The sequence below is a fragment of the Melanostigma gelatinosum genome (genome assembly GCF_949748355.1).
Source record: "Melanostigma gelatinosum genome assembly, chromosome: 8".
NCBI lineage: Eukaryota > Metazoa > Chordata > Actinopteri > Perciformes > Zoarcidae > Melanostigma > Melanostigma gelatinosum.
Genome location: NC_136641.1, coordinates 6181174 through 6201866, shown reverse-complemented (window position 1 = coordinate 6201866; position 20693 = coordinate 6181174). Strand labels below are relative to the sequence as shown.

At 43.7% G+C, this 20693-nt stretch overlaps 2 protein-coding genes across 2 annotated transcripts in view; both read left to right on the top strand.

The window, feature by feature from the left end:
- Positions 1-3869, top strand: part of ctnnbl1 (catenin, beta like 1) — a 46370-nt gene extending 42501 nt beyond the window's left edge. Inside the window, exon 16 of the mRNA XM_079273018.1 lies at positions 3071-3869. Within this exon, the coding sequence (XP_079129144.1) occupies positions 3071-3159 (89 nt within the window). The 3' untranslated portion in view covers positions 3160-3869. The remainder of the gene's footprint in view (positions 1-3070) is intronic.
- Positions 3870-8776: 4907 nt separating this feature from the next.
- Positions 8777-20693, top strand: part of LOC306780545 (V-set and transmembrane domain-containing protein 2-like protein) — a 44449-nt gene continuing 32532 nt past the window's right edge. The window contains exon 1 of the mRNA XM_079272954.1: positions 8777-8959. Coding sequence (XP_079129080.1) covers positions 8842-8959 — 118 coding nt within the window. The 5' untranslated portion in view covers positions 8777-8841. The remainder of the gene's footprint in view (positions 8960-20693) is intronic.

The window sequence follows — 20693 nt, the reverse complement described above, 5'->3', positions numbered from 1 at the left end:
TTTTCACCAAACAGCTAAACAGATGACTAAAAGTAGCCATACAAATCATATTTTAGAGATATTGCAATATGCATTATTTCAGACACCTTCGTATTTGCCCATTTCCTTATAGCTTGAGATGCATAATACGACTTCACATCACATGAAAAAGGCTTTTATTTCTTTCTTTCTTGTTAACCAGCCAGTTGATGTCGGTCTACATGCCGACTCCTGATGCGTTTGAAAGCATTCTGTTCGTTACATTAACACAGCGCAGGATGCCGTGAGCCAGCTGGATCGGGCCAGTGTCACACTGGTAAAGCGGTGTTTAGAATGGGTCGCCGTGTCCCGGCTGCAGGCGTAATAACGCCTCCAGTGAGTCCCTGTCCCCGGCTGCTGCTGCTGAGACTGCGCCTGGAAATGATTCTCCTTGTACTCGTGGCAGATCAGTCCCAGTCACTGACCTGAGTAATGGCGATGCTCAGCACTGTATTGTCCTCTGCCGCGTTGCTGTGGTGACAGAAAGAGAGCACCAGCATGCCAAAGAAAAGCTTCTGCGGAGAGTTGAAGAGTCACCGAAATCTCTGACCTTTCTGTCTGTGTGGCTGACTGCGCCGCCATTTATACACACGGATACACACACACACACACACACACACACACACACAGGCACAATGACAGACTGGCAATGAAAGAGGATGTAGGTTTTCATGTTTTCGCCGAGTCACTCTCTCAGTCTCCCTGTACCTGCTTTTCCTCAGTCAACCTTAAAATTCTTCAATTTTTTACTTCAATAACATCCGTCACCTCTGTGACTCAAATGCAGATCCCTGTTGCTGCCATTCAACGCCCACACACACACACATACCTCCAGATCGTGGTCCAGCCGTGCACTTCTTTAAAACTTTACTCCCAACTTCATGGTCTGTCTTTGCCCGACTCCCGTCAGAATACCCAATGATGGAGTGACCTCTGGACACTGTCTGTCTTCTGACCTGAACAAAGAGAGCTCACATCTCAAGAAGCAGCTCACGTACAGCGCTGCTCTGCCTGCAGACGTCCCACCACTGTAATCCTCCGTCATGCAGTGGTGGGAAGTACATGTCATAAGAGAAATATGTATTTGACAGTCATAGTTACTGTTCAGATTAAGATTTTACGATACAAAAAATTATAATAATCTTAACAATAAATATTTAAGCAGTGGTTCCCTTTTTGTTCTGTGCCAATTTCACGAAAAGAAAACAGTCTGGTGTATAGAAGTTGTTGTTGTTTCATTTTCACAAAAAGTCCCTCTGAGGAACCTCTGGACTAAACGACAGAAACATTATGAAGAAGTTAAAACTAGCTCCGCTTGTAAAAGGTTTTTTTGCACCTTGATGTCGCAACTAATTCCACACTATTTCAGTCACGCAGACATTTTTCTGCAGAAAGCCAGTATTTTCTTATCTTATATTTTTCTTTTGATACTTGATAAAGGAATATTCTCCCCCCCACCCCCCCAAATTACAAAAGTTTTTGTGTCAATTACTCTCAATGTTACTCTCAATTCTTGAAGAAAATAGTGTTTTTATTTCCTGCCGCCTCCGTGAACGAAGAATCCTAAACGTAGAAAAGTCAGACTGAATGGAAGTAAATGGGGCAAAACAGCAAAACGATATCAAAACATCCATTTTCAAACTTTCACAGAACTCATGCAGAACTCGTCCCGTCGTATGCGCTTTACTTCCCAAACATATCACAATACCCTTACTATGTAAAACACGTCCGCATGAACAGTACTCACAAGGTGTCAAACTGCTGATGGCCAAAACCTACAAAAATACAAGAATTATATCTATTAATGTAGGTTTGTGATCATCCAGCACTCGTATAGACGAGCGGTGTGCTCCCACAAGACCCCTGTCCCATTACGTCTGTCACTATCCTTTGATATACTGTCTAATAACACACAGAAAAGTCTCCTTGGTGTCATTGTCAGCCGTGCTACATCCTCCTAAACCCTGTTGTCGGGAGAAGCCCCCTTCATTCTCTTCTGTCTGCAGTGTCTCCCGGAGAACACTAGTCTTTTTCATCTCTCCGTCTCGACATCCCCGGGTTTAATGTGTAATCCCTGCCTTAGGAGGCTGGCTGGCAGAGAGAGAGACGCGGCGAATGCCTGGACTCCACCGGGGACCGCGGCAGCTGCGGCTTTCTCCTTCTGCACATTAGACTCACAAATCGAGCGTCGGTCGGTCTCGGAGGCCACCGCGTGGGAGAGGCAGACGCACGGAATGAGGAAAATCGCTGAGAAGCACACAATGACGTACCAGCACTGCGCAGTACACCTGGACTGGATACTGCTCACAGAGGGTGGATTTCAGTCCAGTTGCATTACCGGGACCTTTCATGATATACAAGCTTTTTTTTAATCTTGATCAAGATCAAGTTCAAGATCCTTATCTTGAAAGATGGATGGACTAGAGACTGTCGAGACTACAGTACTTCATTAATACAAAGAATGGCTTCATTTCTCTGTCATTCACAGTGAGGACAATGAGATCAGCTGAAAAAGGTTCGCTGTTCGCTGAAGTTACAACGTCTCTTGACTTCTTCTGTGGAAGTATTTAGTGTATTAAATGGGGGAAAGAGAGATCTGGGAAAAAAGGGCAACCAGGCCTTCATAGCTCGTCATTTAACTACATTTGTTCTTTTACACACGAATAAGAATACATTATTCAGACATACAGCGGTTGTGCCAGTTTTCAAGGATATATTTGCTGGTTCCAGCATCTCTTTTCTTTCTTTGATATAATTGTAAACTGAAACTATTTGGCTCCGTTGTTCAGCTGCTTCTGTGTTTCTACATAATCTTTCTTTGCTCTCAGAAATAGTGCGACACGAAGGCGCTCACGTTGCTTTTACTCCTTAACTTTGGTGATCTAGTAACTGGAACTCATACCCAGAAAACTATCCTAAACCACCTGTTATTTTCAAACACTTCTGTCTCCAGCGATTGTTCCCTCTGACCTCAGAAGTCAAACGGCAACGCCCGTGCTGTCAAATCAACTAATGCTCTGACTCGTCTTCTTTTTTTCTTTGTCTTTTGCAGAGTACGCTGAGAGCATCGGAGATGGGAAGAGCGACGAGTTCAAAGAGGCTGAGCGGAAGAGGATCATGGACCTTGTAGAAAATTTCTAATCTCGCTTTCTCTCTCTCGCGCTCTCACACACACACACAAACACACACTCACACACACACACACACACACACACACACAATATATTCTCACACTTGAGAATGTTAAAAACTCGCTGGTCTGATTTGGACCGATGGTGACCGTGAGCCGGTCTAAGAACTAAAGTGCTCTTCTGTAACATTCTAAACCAACTACAGCCACTGAGTGCGTGTACATGCACAGCAATACTGCGGCTACTGGACTAGACTCGCTTTCATGGTTCAAAGAAATGTCGTCTTTTTAAATAACCTGGTTTACTTTGCCTGCATCTTTAGCATCCAAACATAGGGGGGAGGGGGGGGGATCTCAAATTGTCAGATTCTAATTAATTTGTATTTTTGAGATGAATTCAATTGAATTCATCTCAAAAGCACAATCTGTGTGCGCCAGATGCAGGGTCAGAATGAAATGTTTGCTGTGCGTGTCACGCTGCTCACTGTAGAAAGAGTTGGAGTTGAGTTTTGAGAGCAGAAGCTCGACTGAATCTCTCAGAAGCACTCGGAGCTGCAGTCATGTTTATTTTCCCTCCCGCTGGTTTCGAACCCTGCAGAATAATTGCAGACGACTCTGCAAACTCAATATCGATCCCTCGGCTCTACCGCTTCACCCCGTGTGTTTGTTTTGGATTCACGTGTAAGATATGTTTTTTTTTTTCTAATAAAACCTTTGCTGATAAAAATCCCGATTGCGTGTTTGGTTTGTTTGATTATTATTATGATTTAGGGAGTATTGCACACGCAACTCATTACGCCTTCGCTTGGTTACCGGTGCACAGATGGAGACAACAAACCCATGTCTGCAGGTTGCTTTGCAGAGAGGGAGAGAGAGAATCCGCGCAGAAAGGCAGACCTGCTTCTTCTTCTTCTTCATTTGTCTGAAGCCGCCCACTGCTGGATCCCAGCAGCCTCCCGGAGCTCTCAGCCCACTGCTGGCTTTGCCTTTGTGACGCTGCTCGCACACATCTGTGCGGAGGTGTGTTATGGCAGAGCCGTGTACACAAACAAACCACCTGTGTCATTCTGTGCACAAATACTTCACTGTATCTCTGCCGTCTTTGTGCTTAAGAGCAAATAAACTCCCAATTGCTTGTGCGTATTGAATAAGTGAGACTTGCGGTGACCCGCTTAAACGTACTGACCCCACTAGTTTTAGTCCGATAAGAATCTCGTCATACAGTAATGTCAAAGAAATGTGAACAACGGGGGAAGAAAAACATTTTTCCAAATGTGTTTTAGATGATTTGGTTTCATCAGAGTGCAGCCGGCTTGAACATCAAGATAAGACTCGTCCCCTGCTATCGTACGTCAGCAGCCACTGGTGCAGAACTCCATCAGATAGTTGCTATTAGACAATAGGATCTATAATTTATTTATTGCAGTAAATTCCAACACATTGTCTTGGTGAAGCTGAAGGCTTATTTTTTATGATTGCTTTCTGTACTTGGACTTTAGGCTGATTGGTTGTTTGATTACTGTCAGACTATTTCTATTATCTTATCACTACTATATCCACCGCTGCTATTATTATTAGTAACAGTAGTCTTATCTCTATTATTACTGCTGTTATTATTGTCGTTCCATTATGTTCACTGCTGCCATTATCAATATTAGCTGAATTGTATACTCGAGTCAAACTTTTTTTGGCTTCACGGGCCACTGAGCAACTTTCATAGGGAACAACAGGGCGCCGCCTCCAATGCTGTGTCCAGTTCTCTTCATACATTCATGGCATACATGCAAGCTGCAAGCAGCAATACCCGAGGCCAAGCAATCAGCCGCACTTGACTAACTGTCCTGTAAACATTTTGACAGAAGTTGAACTGATACAAATTGGCAAAAAACGTTTCTATGACACTCAGTGATGCAATATGGAGTCAGAGGTGATGGAGACTTTCCCTTGTCTCTGAGTAATTTAGTGTGTCTTGCTTCGGTGAATTGATTTTCCAATAGTTACACCTAAACACTCAGACCTTTTTCGAGCAGACAGGTCTTCATTGGCTGCCATATGAAACCAGATGCAGCATCTATATGTATTAGGGTCTTGTCAACAGTATATTTCTGTGTTATTAATCACTCAGTTAGTGTACCACGCCCTCTCTGGATCCCTGACCGCGATCCTGGCAGGAAGCCGCAGTGTCGGGAGGGAAGGTGGGGGCTGTTCACTGACAGCTGCCACATCTATTGCCTTTCCTAAGTGTCTTTAGGAACTCTAATATCGCTCAGTAACAAGATGGGTAGAGCGGCGGGGTATCGTTTGCATATTGTATTGGTGGAGCAGACCCGGCCCCATGCATCTCTTATCAGTGATTATGACTGCGGCGTGTTTAACAGCGGTTGTACAGCAATTTCACAGCCGAGGGGAAGGAGAATAATTGTATTTTCCGAATGACTGAGTGCAAACACTGTGCACCGCTGTGCTTTTGGGGCTCCTCTCTGTTAGTACGGACCGAGAGGAGAAGGTATTCTGTTATTGACAGTCAGTGCAGGGATTGATAAAGGGTGAAAAAAAAACAGGGGGCATTGCGACTTAAGAGTCACCGTGGTGCTTCCTTCATTCCATCCTCCTAAGTCCTGCATTACCTGAAAGGACTGTTGAGTCAGTCGGCAATTGGTCAAAGTTGATTGCTGATTGAAATGAAATGATTTGGGTGTGAAATTGTGCCGGTATGACTCAGCACTTTGAGCTGGCCAGAAGACCTGATGGCAAACACTGAAAAAGAGCGAGGAGAACCTCAGGAAGTCACTCACTGAGGAATCCCACAACAGAACAAAAAGCAGCATGATAAGAAGGGAAAGATGGCACCCGTCCGTGTCCACCATTAGGTGAGATCACTGTGACATATTGTCTGCGCTAAAGACTTTGAGCTGACATATTTGGCACCGAGCATGCTCGGGTAGTAGATAGTAGCAGTGTTTCCAGCTGAAGCTGATTAAGATTAAGAACCCTGCCTTGCGGCTGCACAGTTATAAAGGCTCACACACGTAAAGCTGTCATCGCTCAAACTCAGGGGCTCAAAACAAAGCTGGTAATTGTTGCCGTAGTCCAACTGACACGTCACTGGACACTACGAAAGCACAACCATTTGCCCCTGAGGGCTTTATTGGGGCATAGCAAAATATTACAAAGAAACACTTTCCAGCAAATGGGACCTAATGACACCCCAGAGGTCGTGAGGGCATCACAGTGCACAACAGAAACCAAGTATCAAGCATACCAACCCCTTTCCCCACCCTTTCTGGTAAAAGAAAAGCAGCTCATGAACATCTGGGTTAATGGCTTTTATTAAAGAGGGTAATTGGAATCAGATAATCCAATCAGTGTGTTGACATTTAGCAATGGGTGTTACAGCAAGGTCCGTGTCTCTGTCAGAAATCCGAAAAGTTCGGTGACGAGCCGGGTTTGCTCTTCAAAGCAGAGACCCAGTGAGGTGAAATCCATCAAAAGATGTCAGGGGATCGGGCAGGTTGCTGTGTTGTACTTGCTATTGTCTGTTCAGCGGTCCACACATAACTATAGTTCAAAACAAGAATGGTGTTAACGGACAGAAAGCCCTCAAGATGGTTTGCTGCTGTTGCGTCTGGATAGCTTGCAGACACAATTTAAATATTCAAAAAGAAACATGTATCATCTTTATGACCTTGATGGTAATGCTGATGTAACTGATGTCATTACTCACACACAAATACATATTTTAAAACACTTTTGCTGTGTAACAACTATCATAATGCGAATCAACCCCGAAGGCATGTTAAGATTCAAATACAAACACCACCAATATATTGTATACAACCCCAATCTATTTAGACAAAACAAACTCATCTCAGCTGTAATATGTGTTATTTATAAGTTGTTTATGTCTATTCATAGTCCCAAGGCGCCACAATTTTGAAACTTCTGAAACATTAAATGCAGAAATAGGGTTAGAAAAAGTTATAAGAAGGCTTGCTCTTAGTCCTGTGCTTGAAATAAATGGGACACGGTATATCATCTTGCCTAACAAGGTGGAAAGAATCTCGTCTGGCTATGCTGCCCTGAAATAGTGCTTAAGATCAATGAAGATTATACAAGCACTTACAAACTATTCCATCAAGTCCAATGGCCCATATCATAGTGCAGCTTGAGACAGGAAATCCTGTCCTCTCGTGTTCAATATGTGACCAACACTGAGGCTGCATTTCAGCACCATGGACAGCGACGAACCAGAGCTACAGGAGGCGGTTTGCAGGTCCAAACCAGGGACTTTATTCCAGTTCTCTTAATACTTCTGTGTACTCGTAATACCTCTGTGTACTCGTAATACCTCTGTGTTAATGCCTATGTACACATAGGTATGTGTACATAGTTAAACCAGAATTTCCACGTCGGAGAACAGAGTAGTTATCATCTTTTGTTCTTTTGGCAGCTGTGTAAATCTAATGTTAGCAAAAGAAAATTGAAATACATTGAGCAAATATAACTCAATCTGCTTTTATCAATCCCATAGAGGGAAAGAAGTGGACGCAGTCACCATGATGTCATCCGTTGGTTTGCAGACTGGCGTTTTGAAGCCTCGAGTTCGGCATTTTGGCCGTAGCTCCGCCTCACTTCCCTCCGCGATAGGAGACTTCTTTGCCGGGAGGAGAGCGAGCTTTTAACAACTTAATGCTTCACCCACACACTCTTGTTACAGCTTAAGAAAATGTACATTGCTAAGCCAGGCGGCCAAACCCTGGTTCTGCCAAGTGAAGCTGATGCGGAAGTGTCTTAAAACTTCTCTCTGCTGATCAGCAGGGGGCGGCTCCTCCAGTTAGTAAAAGGAGTCTGATTGTATAGAAGTCAATGAGAAAATTACTCTTTCTTGATTTATTCCCTCAGTAAACATGAGTTTATGGTCTCAGTCTCCAGTTTCAAGTCTTCATCACGATGCTTTCACTATTTTTTCTTCACCTTTCAGAAAAAACAAAAGTAGGAACAGGTCAATTCAATCCTTCGGGGCAGGAGTAAAATAAGTGTTCTCTGCTTTCTGACATTTTACTTTCTTTATGAGTGTATATATACTAAAATATGTCATAATCAATTAATTAATGACCTATTCAGAGAAGAGACATGACACTATGGGAAGCAGACTTTTTGCATGTTAGCAAACACTTGAGCTAATGTTGGTGCGCTCTAATGCTGCTTAAACGTGTTTATCCGTCAATTATTTTATTAATCATAAAATAATAATAATAATGGGCTTTGAATATTTTAGAAGTCTACCGTCCTTTCATGAAGCGCATTCTCATTATAAAACCAAAAGAAACGTCGTGAAGTTTACGGTCGCTGAACGTGTTTCTAATATCCCTCCTCTCATTACTGACATTCCCCGCTGCAAGCCGCGGTACCTCCCATTTGGGGAGAAAGTCCCTCCGCCCCATGAAGAGCCGACTGAGCGGAAGCAGAGCGTCAGTCGGTCTGCTGGCACACCGAGCGGCTGCAGCGGCTTCTTCTTCTCCTCCTTTATTCTTCACAGGTCCTTCCTCACCAGAACAAGTCACCTGGATTAAAAAACAAATACAAAATAAAAACACAACAAACAAAAAACAAAGAAAGGAAGAAAAAAACCCAATCCTTTTTTTTTCGACGTGCATGAGAGGTGGAAGGAGAGCAGCTACAACAGAAGAGACATGGGAGCGTTCAGAGTGCTGCTGGGGAGTTTACATTACATGGGACTCTACATGCAACTTAGTGTCTCCACGAGGCAAGCTGGCCACGGCGAGGTGGAGAACCACATCTCTGGGAACGGTAGGTGTGCCGTCCGCTTTCGGATCCCTCTCATTCACCCCCCCACGAGGAGACTTCAGAAGGCGCTGTGTGTGTCGAGAGAGAGGACGGCACAGGTGATGCCATCTGCCCGCACGCGGGAGGAGGAATTAAACAAAGAGGGGCGTGCGGGCTGATGCTGATCATAGCATGCCAACTGATGCCACTGTGTGTTTTCTTTGATTGTGAGCTTGTGGTTCCTTGCTGTCTGGCATTAAAAAAAAAATAGAGTCTAGTCACCTGTACGGTGACTAGATGGAGCTGTCATTCAGTCAGTGCATGTCTGTCCATCTTATGAGCACCAACGACTTTTGAGTGTTCGATGCCCAGACTGTGTATTGGAAGCCCTCTCCAATGAGCGTTAGGTCTTTGATGTAAGTGGTGGTGTTACGGTGATGTATGTGAGCCTGACAGGATTTTTTGCTTTCTGTTGAGAGGTGCAGCCCCCCCCCCCCCATCAGTGTGTGATTCATCCAGATGGAGCAGAGGTGATGTCAGCTGATAGATGTGAAGTTAATATTCTCTCTTTGGTGCCCCCATGAAATCTATACTGAGCAGCATCTTCCTCAGATCTGCCTCTTAATCCTCCTCGCCAGGATCTTCCCCTAAATGGCCTTACACTTTGTTACATCACACACACACACACACACACACACACACACACACGGTCACGGTTTGTTTTCGGTAACTTTGGTTCGGCTTGGTCATCTCCTCGGGTGTCAGGCTGTCAGCTTGGCAGGTGTGTGTGTGTGTGTGTGTGTGTGTGTGTGTGTGTGATGTTTGCGTGGGTTGAAAAGTAAAAACAGTCGCGAGGTTGAGAGTTCCTCATCGATACTCTGACTCTCACAGTATAGATCCCTTCTTTTGTTACTTCTGTAAATGTGCTCTTATCATCAGACGCTCCCCGGCAGCTTAACCTGAGACCTCCAACACCCACGACTCGGTGTGCACCCCCACACACTGAGCTGAGAAACGTCTGCGCCTCAAAATACGCCTGAATCGCATGAAAGACATGTCACAACACGAGATACCTGATTCCCTTTGATTGAGACGCTTGATGCAATTGTCTGGTTGGGTACGATCGTGTTCGACTTGTGTTTGAAAGCAGAGCTTAGAAACGTTTCAGCTTTTTGACGGAAAAAATATTTAAGGAGAAACACACTCATACGCTTTATTGCCAAATTGCGTTATATCGTGAGTTCTCCCAGTTGATATGTTCTGATGAAGCTTCTTTTTTTTTTTTGACCCCGATCAGAATTCTTTCATAATGGATCTCTGTTGATTCAGAGTCCGATCCGATAGTTACGTTTAGCTAAAATCTTATGCTTAATCTGGCACACGATACTTAAACAAGTGCTGAAGGTCCTGATTCAGAACCATTTGACAAGCTTCTGAAATTGAAGTGACAATCGGCTATCGAGAGAAGTGCATCGCATTGTGATCCGCTTTATTTTAGCTGATGCCGATTTATTAAACCTGACCGGGTCAGCCCTCGTACCGACCTTTAGAATCGGCTCGGGACATCGCTAGCTCCCGGTCTAAACATCTCCTTCCTGGCTCCAGCTTCATCTTTAATGGGCAAATATGAGCGAGCATTTACCTTCTCACCCAACTTTTTCGCAAGAAAGCGGAAAAAAACAATTTGTATTCCCCAAAAGGTTGAATTGTTCCTTAAACTCCCCTGAGCTTCCAACGATGTATCATGGGGGTACTTTTCACGACGCTAAACTTCATGGAGAATCTTCCAATCCCTTAATGTACCTCGAGGAGACGAGGAGAGGGAGTCCTCTGGAGGAGCTTAGAGTGAGGACACACGGGTGTGTCCTTACGCGGAAGTATTTTATCGAGTGACATGTAAATGAAGCGACACACGTGAAGCAACTGATGACGCTCAAGGCTGACAATATGGAACCATAGACTGTAGGAGAAGAAGAAGAAGGGGACGTAGTCACTGTGATGTCTTTGGTTTGTGGACGACGGTTTTGAAGCCTTAAGTTTGGCATTTTGGCTGTCGCCATCTTGGCTTTTGCATCTTGTTGTTTTTTTTGCAACCATATTTGACGAGAGAGGGTGGAGCTAAGTACAACCCAACGCTAAATAATACATTTTTATGAGACCAAAATGTTAGAATTAGCTGTCATGAACTGATAACACACTGTGAAAGGGTTAAAGTTCTAAGACGACAATTTTGACAACTCCCAGATCGGACAACTCCGTGGTAGCCGCCTGTCAATCACAATGTAGCCCCGCCCTAAAGCATACGTTGCATTATATTTCGCTCTTAATGGGACCATCATTTACCAAATGAACATCGTGCCGGTATTGCAGAAGACTTGAAACTCCAGCGGGATGCTTCTGGTGGTTTCTGTTGATGTAGCTTTGGTTTTATTCTCATCATCTATTATATCTTATCATCGTTCCTCTATTACATCCGTCACAGGGTTGCCAGGCTCGTACACACGAGTGTGACCGATGTCACGTTAAAGGGTGTCTCAGCCTTTCTCTGTTTCTTGCCATCAGTAATATCTCATGGCAGCATGGAGCATCCATAACACAACGCCATACAAGCTTTTCAAACTGAATAATGCGCTCGCGGGGAGAGATATTTTCTTACAGTGGGTGTGTGGGATTTTCATGGAAATGAGTGCTTGCAGATACACTTGTTTATTTGTTGTTGTTTTGTCCCGGTGGTAGAATGAAACTAAAGGAGGAGGGCAGATGCATGTGCTGCAATACCTAATTGAAACATAAAGCGTTACCGCAATGTGGCAATTAGCGAACCATTCAGAAACACAGATAATATGGAAGTAAAGGAGTCTTAATGGGATTGTTGGATTGCAGGTATGATGATCTGCAGGGTGGGAGTGATGAGATGTTCAGGGACTCTCTGAACTCCCTTTAACGCGTTTATATTTGCGGGAATGAATTTGAACACTATTTTTAAAGACTGGCAGCCAGAGGTGAATTCACAGCGTTGGTCACAGTGAGTAATATCAAATAACGGCAAGAGGACAGGGGTCGACTGAGCAAATGCCTTCCATTTGCTTTTCTTAGAATATGCTGTATGCTTGGCTTGTGTCGGTGGTTTGTGAGCCCCGTGGGGAGGGGGGGGGGCATAATTTATACTCCTTTTTCCTCCACTGGCACTACACCAGCTAGAGCAGAGAAGGACAAAAAGGAAGTGAGAGAAATGAAAGGAAAACAGTTTGGACATTTTCATGACGTTCCAGTGTACATCTGCTGAGACGCTGCTTAAGTCGTTGATGCTTTTCAATTAACTCCTAATTAGGGCCGTGGTTATCCAGCGAGGCGATTATTGCAGCCAATCAATCGCGTTAATTGATTGGTAAACGAGCCGCCAGGCCAATACCATGCTTAAACTTTACAAAGGAAAAGCAATTGTAGTGAGACAACAGGAGAAATGCTACACACGCATTTTTTTTTTTTTTTTTTTCATACCAGATCAATTTTTTTTAAATCGCTTTAAAAAAGCATTTTTTTGGCTCTACTGACCGGCCTACAGAGAGGTATCCGGTCTTATATCTTCACCCTGTTTTGACCTCCATCACCAGAGAAAGCCGCCCCATTCTGACACACATTCGATTGGATTTGAACCATTCTCTCCAATTCAATAGGAGGCTCGTTTACCATTCAGTGAAGACAAAAACCCTTTATGGCTGCTGGAACCACCTTGAAAGGCCTCAGGCATGGCCGCTCCTTCAGTGTCTGAGAGGAATATGCTGGATGGATGTGTGAGGATAAACCCAGGTTGATGCAATCTCAGCATGCGATGGTTAAGCCTCCTTCACAGCTCCGTCTTGAATGCCCTTTTCTAATGATGTGCGTGTTGTGTGATAAATGTACACTCTCAACAATTTCACCGTAAAATAACGGTAAAATGCCGGCAGCAGTAATGGCTGGCAAACAGTAATTTACTGTTATTTTACTATGCTGTGGTTAACCGACGGCATTAACTGTTAATTTACATGCGAAGGATGAATATTTAACCGTGTGTTACAGTTTTTATGAAATCCTATAAGCTACTGTTGTAAATCCACTGTACATTTACAGCAGTTCATTGCAGTGTAGTGAAGGCCAAATAGGTCCACTTCCACCAAAAGCAAACTGGAGCACAGAGGAAGCAATGACATCACCCCACTGTTGGCCTATTAAAGATTTAACAGTGGCCGATGCAGTATCACTGGCAAACATTCAGCAGCAGCTTGTGGGGTTTACTCGAGTCTTCTGCGGGATTAGACGCCAAATGTCCCACGTCTGCTCCTCGACTCCCACTCGCTGCCACTTCAGTTCTGACGCCGGCGTGTTGACACGGCAGTGGGGCTCCAGACGTCGCTACGGCAGCGAGAATAGGAGAACAACTGTTACAACCAAAACCTGATAATGGGTTTTCATTCATGTGTCAAGTACACTGCTATCGACATCAGCTAATATGGGCACAGATAAGAGTAGCTCTGAATAAACAATTGATGGCATTTGTTTTGTAACAATATTTGGCTAAATGAAAGAAAATCTGAATAATGAAGAACGTAAGAGCAATATTTCATTTTTTTCACCTGTTATTTCTGTCAGAATAACAAGAAGAAAAACAAGCAAAAACTGTACCTATAAACGCTCGTGGTTTCCCCACTATAACAAGTTCAAATGTGATTTTAGCACATCTTGTGAGATAATTGGTTTTGGAACATTTTACCATTAGCCGCCAGCAGCCTATCTTACCAGGCTGGATGCAACTTCCACGAAAATGGCAGAAGTTATTGCTCCTTGGCCTGTTGCTCATACGATAAATGTTAAATCTGCCTTAAGTCCTCACTTAAATTCCCACACAAGATTTGAAGTAACAGTGTGTGTGACATCAGTCATTGCTGGCAGTTTACCACCATGAGTGTTGTGGAATGTGTTAATGGTAATTGGTTGACGACGCTGACACCTTCTTTGCGTGTATTGCAGACTCGTATGAATGGGTCTAACGCGGGTCTGTGTTGTATATGTCTGGTGTATGAATGTCTGAATCCTCGCTGTGCTGCATTGTTATAAACTATGATAATCTGGTTATGTGCAAGTGGCAACCTCCATTGCTGAGAAATGAAGCCAACACGGAAGTGCCAAAAAACTGCAGTTCTGTGAATGGCCACTTGAGGCCGGCTCCCTTAAAGGTCGTCAATCCCCATAGAACTCCATGTTAAAATGGTGAATTTTACAGAAATAAACTTGTTCACAGCCTGGTACAGAAAATTATTTTGGTCTCTATGACTAATATTCTCATTCATGACAATGATACCTGGTTGACTTTTTATATAACTCACCTGTGTGAATTATATCAAGGCTTAAAGTTCGGCGTAATTGAGGGCGTGGCTGTTTGGACTGTCAGGACGCTCGGATCGCTAGCTGCTAGCTGTCTGCTCTGCTGCGGTTTGTCCATTTGTAGCTCTACAACGGCTCTTCAGAAACCTAAGTGTGACGTCACAGAGAGTAAGTCTGTGTTTTGTGGTCATGGGTCACATCTGGTGCTCTGGTCCAGGCGCCTGGTCTCACTCCCACTTCTTCTCCTTGCAGTTCTGATACTCATAGAACGGAAGTTACAACCAGTAACTACCATTTTTCTGAAACTACTTAGTTAGGTTTAGGAAAAGATCGTGGTTTGCGTTAAAATATCTACGGAAGTGGCGTTGCTTAAGTACGGAAGTCACGTCACAAATAAATCAACATTGGCTTCTCGTTTCACACACGGCACAAACTGCGGCCTCCTGGAGGAAACACCAGTGTTTGTTTGACCCGTCCACCTCTCCTCATCCCACCCGTCCTGTGTGGAATTCTACTCATGTAGTCGCTCGCTAGCTATAGCATGTAGCATCCTGGGCATCACTGGGAATCAAAACAAGTGCTTTGAGAGCACTTGTTTGCAATTGTGCATTAACGTGATGAACCAATGATTTAACTTGCTGCTTGGACCACTGATTCACCAAACCTGCTTGCTTGCAGTCTGTGTTCCACCACAGTCCCCGACGCTGCTCTCATGATTCATTTTGTTTCTAAAGATAGATTTGATTTTGTAGCGAGTAACGAAGGTTTCAGGGGAAATGTATCGGAGTAAAAGTATCAGTTTTCTTTGCAAAATGTAGTGAAGTAAAAGTAAAAGTCAACAGAAATATAAATAGTAAAGTAAAGTACAGATATCCAAAAAAACGACTTAAGTACAGTAACGAAGTATTTCTACTTCGTTACTATACACCACTGGGTAAAAGCATACGCATACAGTGTTCCAAAAGAAAGCAGATTTTACGAAGGAGACACCCATGCGGGTGTTTTCACCGACTCTTGAGTAAACCCGTGTTCAGGTTGACACTAACGCGAGGCTGCCGAACTAAACGTACCAATGAGAGTGATGAAGGTGTGAGGTCGATGTCGATCAACACAGTCCGAACACGCCCACACAGTCCCGGGGAGAGGTCTCATCAAGCCCAAGTTAAATCCCTGTGTAGAACTGCCTGTAAGAAAAATATGAAACAAACACATCTCACTTTAGGCCACAGGGAAACGTTACTCTACATCGTTAAACTTCAGATCATTTTTTGGGCAATATATTGATATCGCAATATGAGACTCGTGTTAGATTGTGGATCTCATAATATGGCAAAAGTGTTGTCTTTTCCTGTGATATTTGAATTCCTCCAGATTGCCCAGCCCTCGTTTTTGCTTTTTAAAATCTGTGTTTTTATTATTCCATTTCATTTTGGATTGAAGATCAGCTAGCTCCAGCACACGGTATCTTAAAAGGCCTTGGCCGCAGACTTCCTTTGGCACAGAGAGAAGACCTTGAAAAACTAGCTCGCTCAAAACCTGATCAAACAAGCTTCATACCACAGGACTGTGGAAGTTTGAGTCTGTTCCACAGCGAGGAGGCCAGAGCACGTGTCCCGCTGCTGTTTACAGTCGACACGCTGCAATAAGAAATCTACCAAAACTGGTTTAAAATTAAAAGGAATTTAATCCCACTGATGCAAGTACAGTATTTACAGTGAAGTACACTATTTCCATGAAATATTAAATCAATAAAACCCCGTTTGCAAAAAACTCAACTCAGCTCCTCAGGTATAAAACCCGTCCGTCCTCTGAGAGCCATCACGTGAGAGAGAAAAAGACTTGAAATGAAACCACCCACATCCGTTCGAAACACCTCCTCTTCCGTCTATCCCGATTCCTATTGGCTAACTTCCAGGAGTGTATTCGCCTGTCTGCCTTTCTGTCCCTGAGTTTACTAACACATTCAATGACTGTCAGTTATGGTTTAATCCCTCTATGATAAACATTCCATATAATAGATAAGACTTTGCAACTTTTGGCAAAAGCGTCATGTCTCAAATTCTCCATCTAGCTACTAATCCTAAAACACTTTATGCTTATCTTAATTATGCATTTCCAAAACACTTATGATTATGACTAATTATGAATTCTTAAATATGAATCATTGAACACTTTTATTATAGCTACTAAACACACAGTTCTATGCTCAAATTTCTTACAGGACGCAGGCAGAAAAATATACCAGCACGTTTCTACAACTAAAACTCCAAAACGATGAATGAAAGAGAGACCGAAAAAAGGTGAGATATAGAGAGATAAAGAAACTACAAATTCCACGTGTGAAACAACGGCGACTGCCAGAGGAAAGACGAAACGGTTGCCAACAGGAGGCTACAGTCCTGGCTGAACTACACAAACGAAGACAGAAACACATAGACGCCACTGGAAACTAACATAAAGGACCTTTTGGAAAGGATTGCCTTTGTTGGAACAACAAATATGAAGAAAAGATCGAGTGACATGAAGGACAGAGCGGCCACGCTGGAAAGATCAACCACCTTTCTGATACGCTAAAGACGTCAAACTATCTGCGAAAGTGCGAAGACCTGGAATCACAGTCGAGACGCAAACACGTGCGGATATTTGGTAGAAAAGAAATGGTCGGAGTCGTGACTGACCTCGCTTCAGCCTTGAGGGTGCACGGCTCGTCCGATGCTAAACTCAGAGATAACACGGCACCTCGGAGAGAGATTATGCCCCTGCTTCTTTGACTACAGAGGAAAAGAGCAAGTGCGGCAACGAGCATAGAAGCGAAGCAGAATGATGTACCAGGGACTGAAACTTTACTTCAAGACTATAAAATGGAAAACTGGTGCGGGATGTAATTTAAAAAGCTCGGGGAATAGATTGTTGAGGCACAGTCTCCATATCCTGCCCAACCTCAAACTATTTTTAGGAGTCGGGCACGGGAACACAGTCAACACGCCGACAGACGCCGCTGCGCCCGTGATCGCGGAGATGGGGATGAAGACAGAGAGAAGTTCAGAAAGCCCTGAAACAAGGCAACGGGAGCGCTGCGATGAGGAGTGACTGCCAAACTCTGATCCAAGTGATATCATCCAAATAAACTGTGTGGCAAGCGTCTTAATGAGAACACGCCTGGTGACTATGAATGATGATTGTGATTATAGCATTTTTCACATCTCCAAATTATTGTTGATGATACATTTTTATTTGGACAAACATTTGTAGAGACTCTGCCAATGTGTCGTTTTGACGTCGCGCCAAAGCATTGCGCTTGTTATTCCTTCAGTTCTTTTATTATTTTAAATTTTTAATGTAAATGAAAAACACCTCATCTTGCACTCAGGCACAAGCATGTCCCGAAGTATACATGTGTAATGGACACTCTTGCATCCAAGAGTTTTATTTTCATGTCTGTTGCTGGGAACATTAAGATACAAAGTGAACCCATTCTGCTGAATTGGAACTTTTTTATTTTTTCATGCTATTCTCTATAAACAAATATCTGCACACAGAATCAGAATCTGTCGGCAACGAAACAAGATTTGGGTATCAGAAGCGCTCTGATTTACGTTTGTAGTCCGAGTAGTATTGACCAATCACGTTTGGGCTTTGGTTGAATGCAGGTGAAGAGTTTGTGTGTGGAGCAAAAGATGCAAAATTGGTTTGCTGAAATGCAATCTGGGAACCCATGGGCTGTATGTGATGATTTAGCTTTTTCATTTTTATTGATTCATCTGCATTTGTATGCAGATATCTGATATCTAACAACAGACATCATCTCTCGACTCCAACTCCATTCTTGATTCTCAAGTTGCTCATAGGATTGCAAACAATGGCCACTCCACTGAAGAGGAAGTCTTGGCCCGGATTATCAGTGGCTGCACCTGAACCCCCTGAAATATTGGTCGTTGCCCTCAGAGGCTGTATCGTCGTCAGACCGACAGCCAATGGGTTCTGAGATTGTCACCGTGCTAATGCAGGACATTTTTATATTTCCATGCAGAAGTACAAGGATTGTGTTGCTTTTTTTAAGGCGGGAAAGGGTTTGCAGCTCAGATGAGACATCCTATTCAACAGTTCTGCAGTATGATAGGTCTGTAAATGAATAATGAACGCACAGAGAAATAGAGCAAAATGCGAAATAATTAATAGAATATGCCCGGAGCATAAACTTCACTCCAGCTTACAGTCACACCGTAGCTGTGGTGAGTGAGGACAGTGGGAACAGCGACTGGCTGTAGCTGATAGAAGCAGCCGATCCGTCTAATGCTGAAAAAAACCAGCAGCAGTTCAGGTACTCGTTGCTTGACAATGTGGACTCAGACCTTCGGTGTCCTCCATCATTCTTGCCTCCGCCTTGCTTCTCATTGCTTGTCACTGCCAGCTGCATCGTGTGTAAAATTAACTCTGAATCTTCTTTCCCCCCCGATCACGACGGTCTCTTCAGAGTCGGCATAAACAAGCTGCGGGGTCAGCCGGCAGTCAAGGACTCTCCCTCTGTCTTTCTCAATAAGTGCCTTCTGCTGCTGCGCTCGTACTCTCTCGCAAAGCACTTCACTGTTGTGTGTGTTTGTGCTTGTGACAGTGTGTGTGTGTGTGTGTGTGTGCGTGCGCGGGGACGTACTTTGGAGGAGAAATGATTGCGGGCAGCTTTGAGCATGGCGATCCGAAGCCCCACTTTCTCTGAGGTGTCCCTCCGTGACTAAAACTCATCTCCGGAACTCATCATCCGACCCACCGTCTGTGTGTGTGGGTGCACGAGGCTCTGCGAACTTTGTGTGAGAGACGATAAAGGCAGCTTTGAGACAGATGATCCAAACCGTCACTCTCTCGTATTCTGTGTGTGTGTGTGGGTGTGTGTGTGTATGTGTGTAACAGGCGACTTGACCGTGTGTGTGTATATGCTTGAAGAGATGGAGGGGGGGAGAGAGTATTCCCTCTCTTGCACTCAGCATGATGATGTTAGAGGGGGGGGGGGGAATGCTTGGCTGTGAAGACTTGTCTAAGAGAGTGTTGCTTATCTTCCATTAGACACATTACTGCCAACGTTGCCATCAAAATGGAAAGACACACACACACACACACAAATGTGCACACTGACTCTCAGATTTAGAGAGAGAGACACACACACACTTCTCCTGGGGAGGCACTTGGCAGTGTTCATCTGTTGGCAGTCTCACTGAGGGAAGAAAGGAAGAGGAGGAAGGCAGGCGGTCCAGGATCAGTCATTTGCAGCCTGACAGAGCTCCTCAGCCTCCACATAATTTAGTGAAGTATTGTTCCCTGGAGAGTCTCTAAGATCTGTGTTAGACTTTGTATGCAACTGCATTTTAAGTTAAAGCATGTTTGTTGACATTGATTATTATCACCATACAATGCATTTATCTGGCAGCTAACTATTTTTAGTCTATCTATATATATATATATATATATATATATATATATATATATATATATATATATATATATATATATATATATTAGACATCACACATTATCTCGGTGGTCCAGAGGGAGTCTGAGAAATGTAAATTAATCATGAATTAATTATTATATTTGTGCATTTTAAAAGAATCAAGCACATTCTGCAAAAAGCTGCCTTAGTGCTTTTTTAAAATCACATTTAGTGCAGCAATGCAAGTACAAGGCTGCCTCGTTAGTCACATACTGCTCTTAAGCCTATTGTGCATACAGTAACATACACCTACTATAGCTTACCATCATATTCACATTGCAAATCCACACGACACCTATGTTTGGACAGGAAAAAAACAAATGTTTGTTTATAACATTCAGTTGCCATAACGGAACATATTAAAGTCTGGAAAGTCAAGTCAGCTGAAAACAATGAAAAATCCGCCAGAGTGTTTATAACTAACTCAAAGGGATAATTAGCTTCATTAGCTAGCTAGTTAAACTTTAAAATCTCTTAAACTTGTTATAACCACAGACTTTAACCATTAACCCATGAATAAAGAACTCATTACCTTGGAGACAAGGGAACAGGAAGTTCAAAAATGCAAACTCATTTCTTGGTTTTAGGACTGGTTCATGCAGCACTCTGTCCAAGCTTCTGTTGTTTACGTAGCCTGTCTAGTCGCTCGTGCATTTTAGTGCATGTGAGCATGTGCCACTGGCTAGCTAACCGCCGCCGCTCTGCTCTTAGCTCAAACGGCGGTTTAGCGCTGATAAGGCTGTCCCGTCACACGGCGTCATCGTCGAAGCCCTCCGGTTTCCCCCAGGTTAACACTGTCAGCACTGTTTGCCGTTGTTCTTGCTGTTAGCACCGTTAGCTGCAAGCCGTCGCCATGTTGAGAGCCGTGCAGAGGCAATCCCTCAATCATAGATATGCTCGGAATTTAGCACC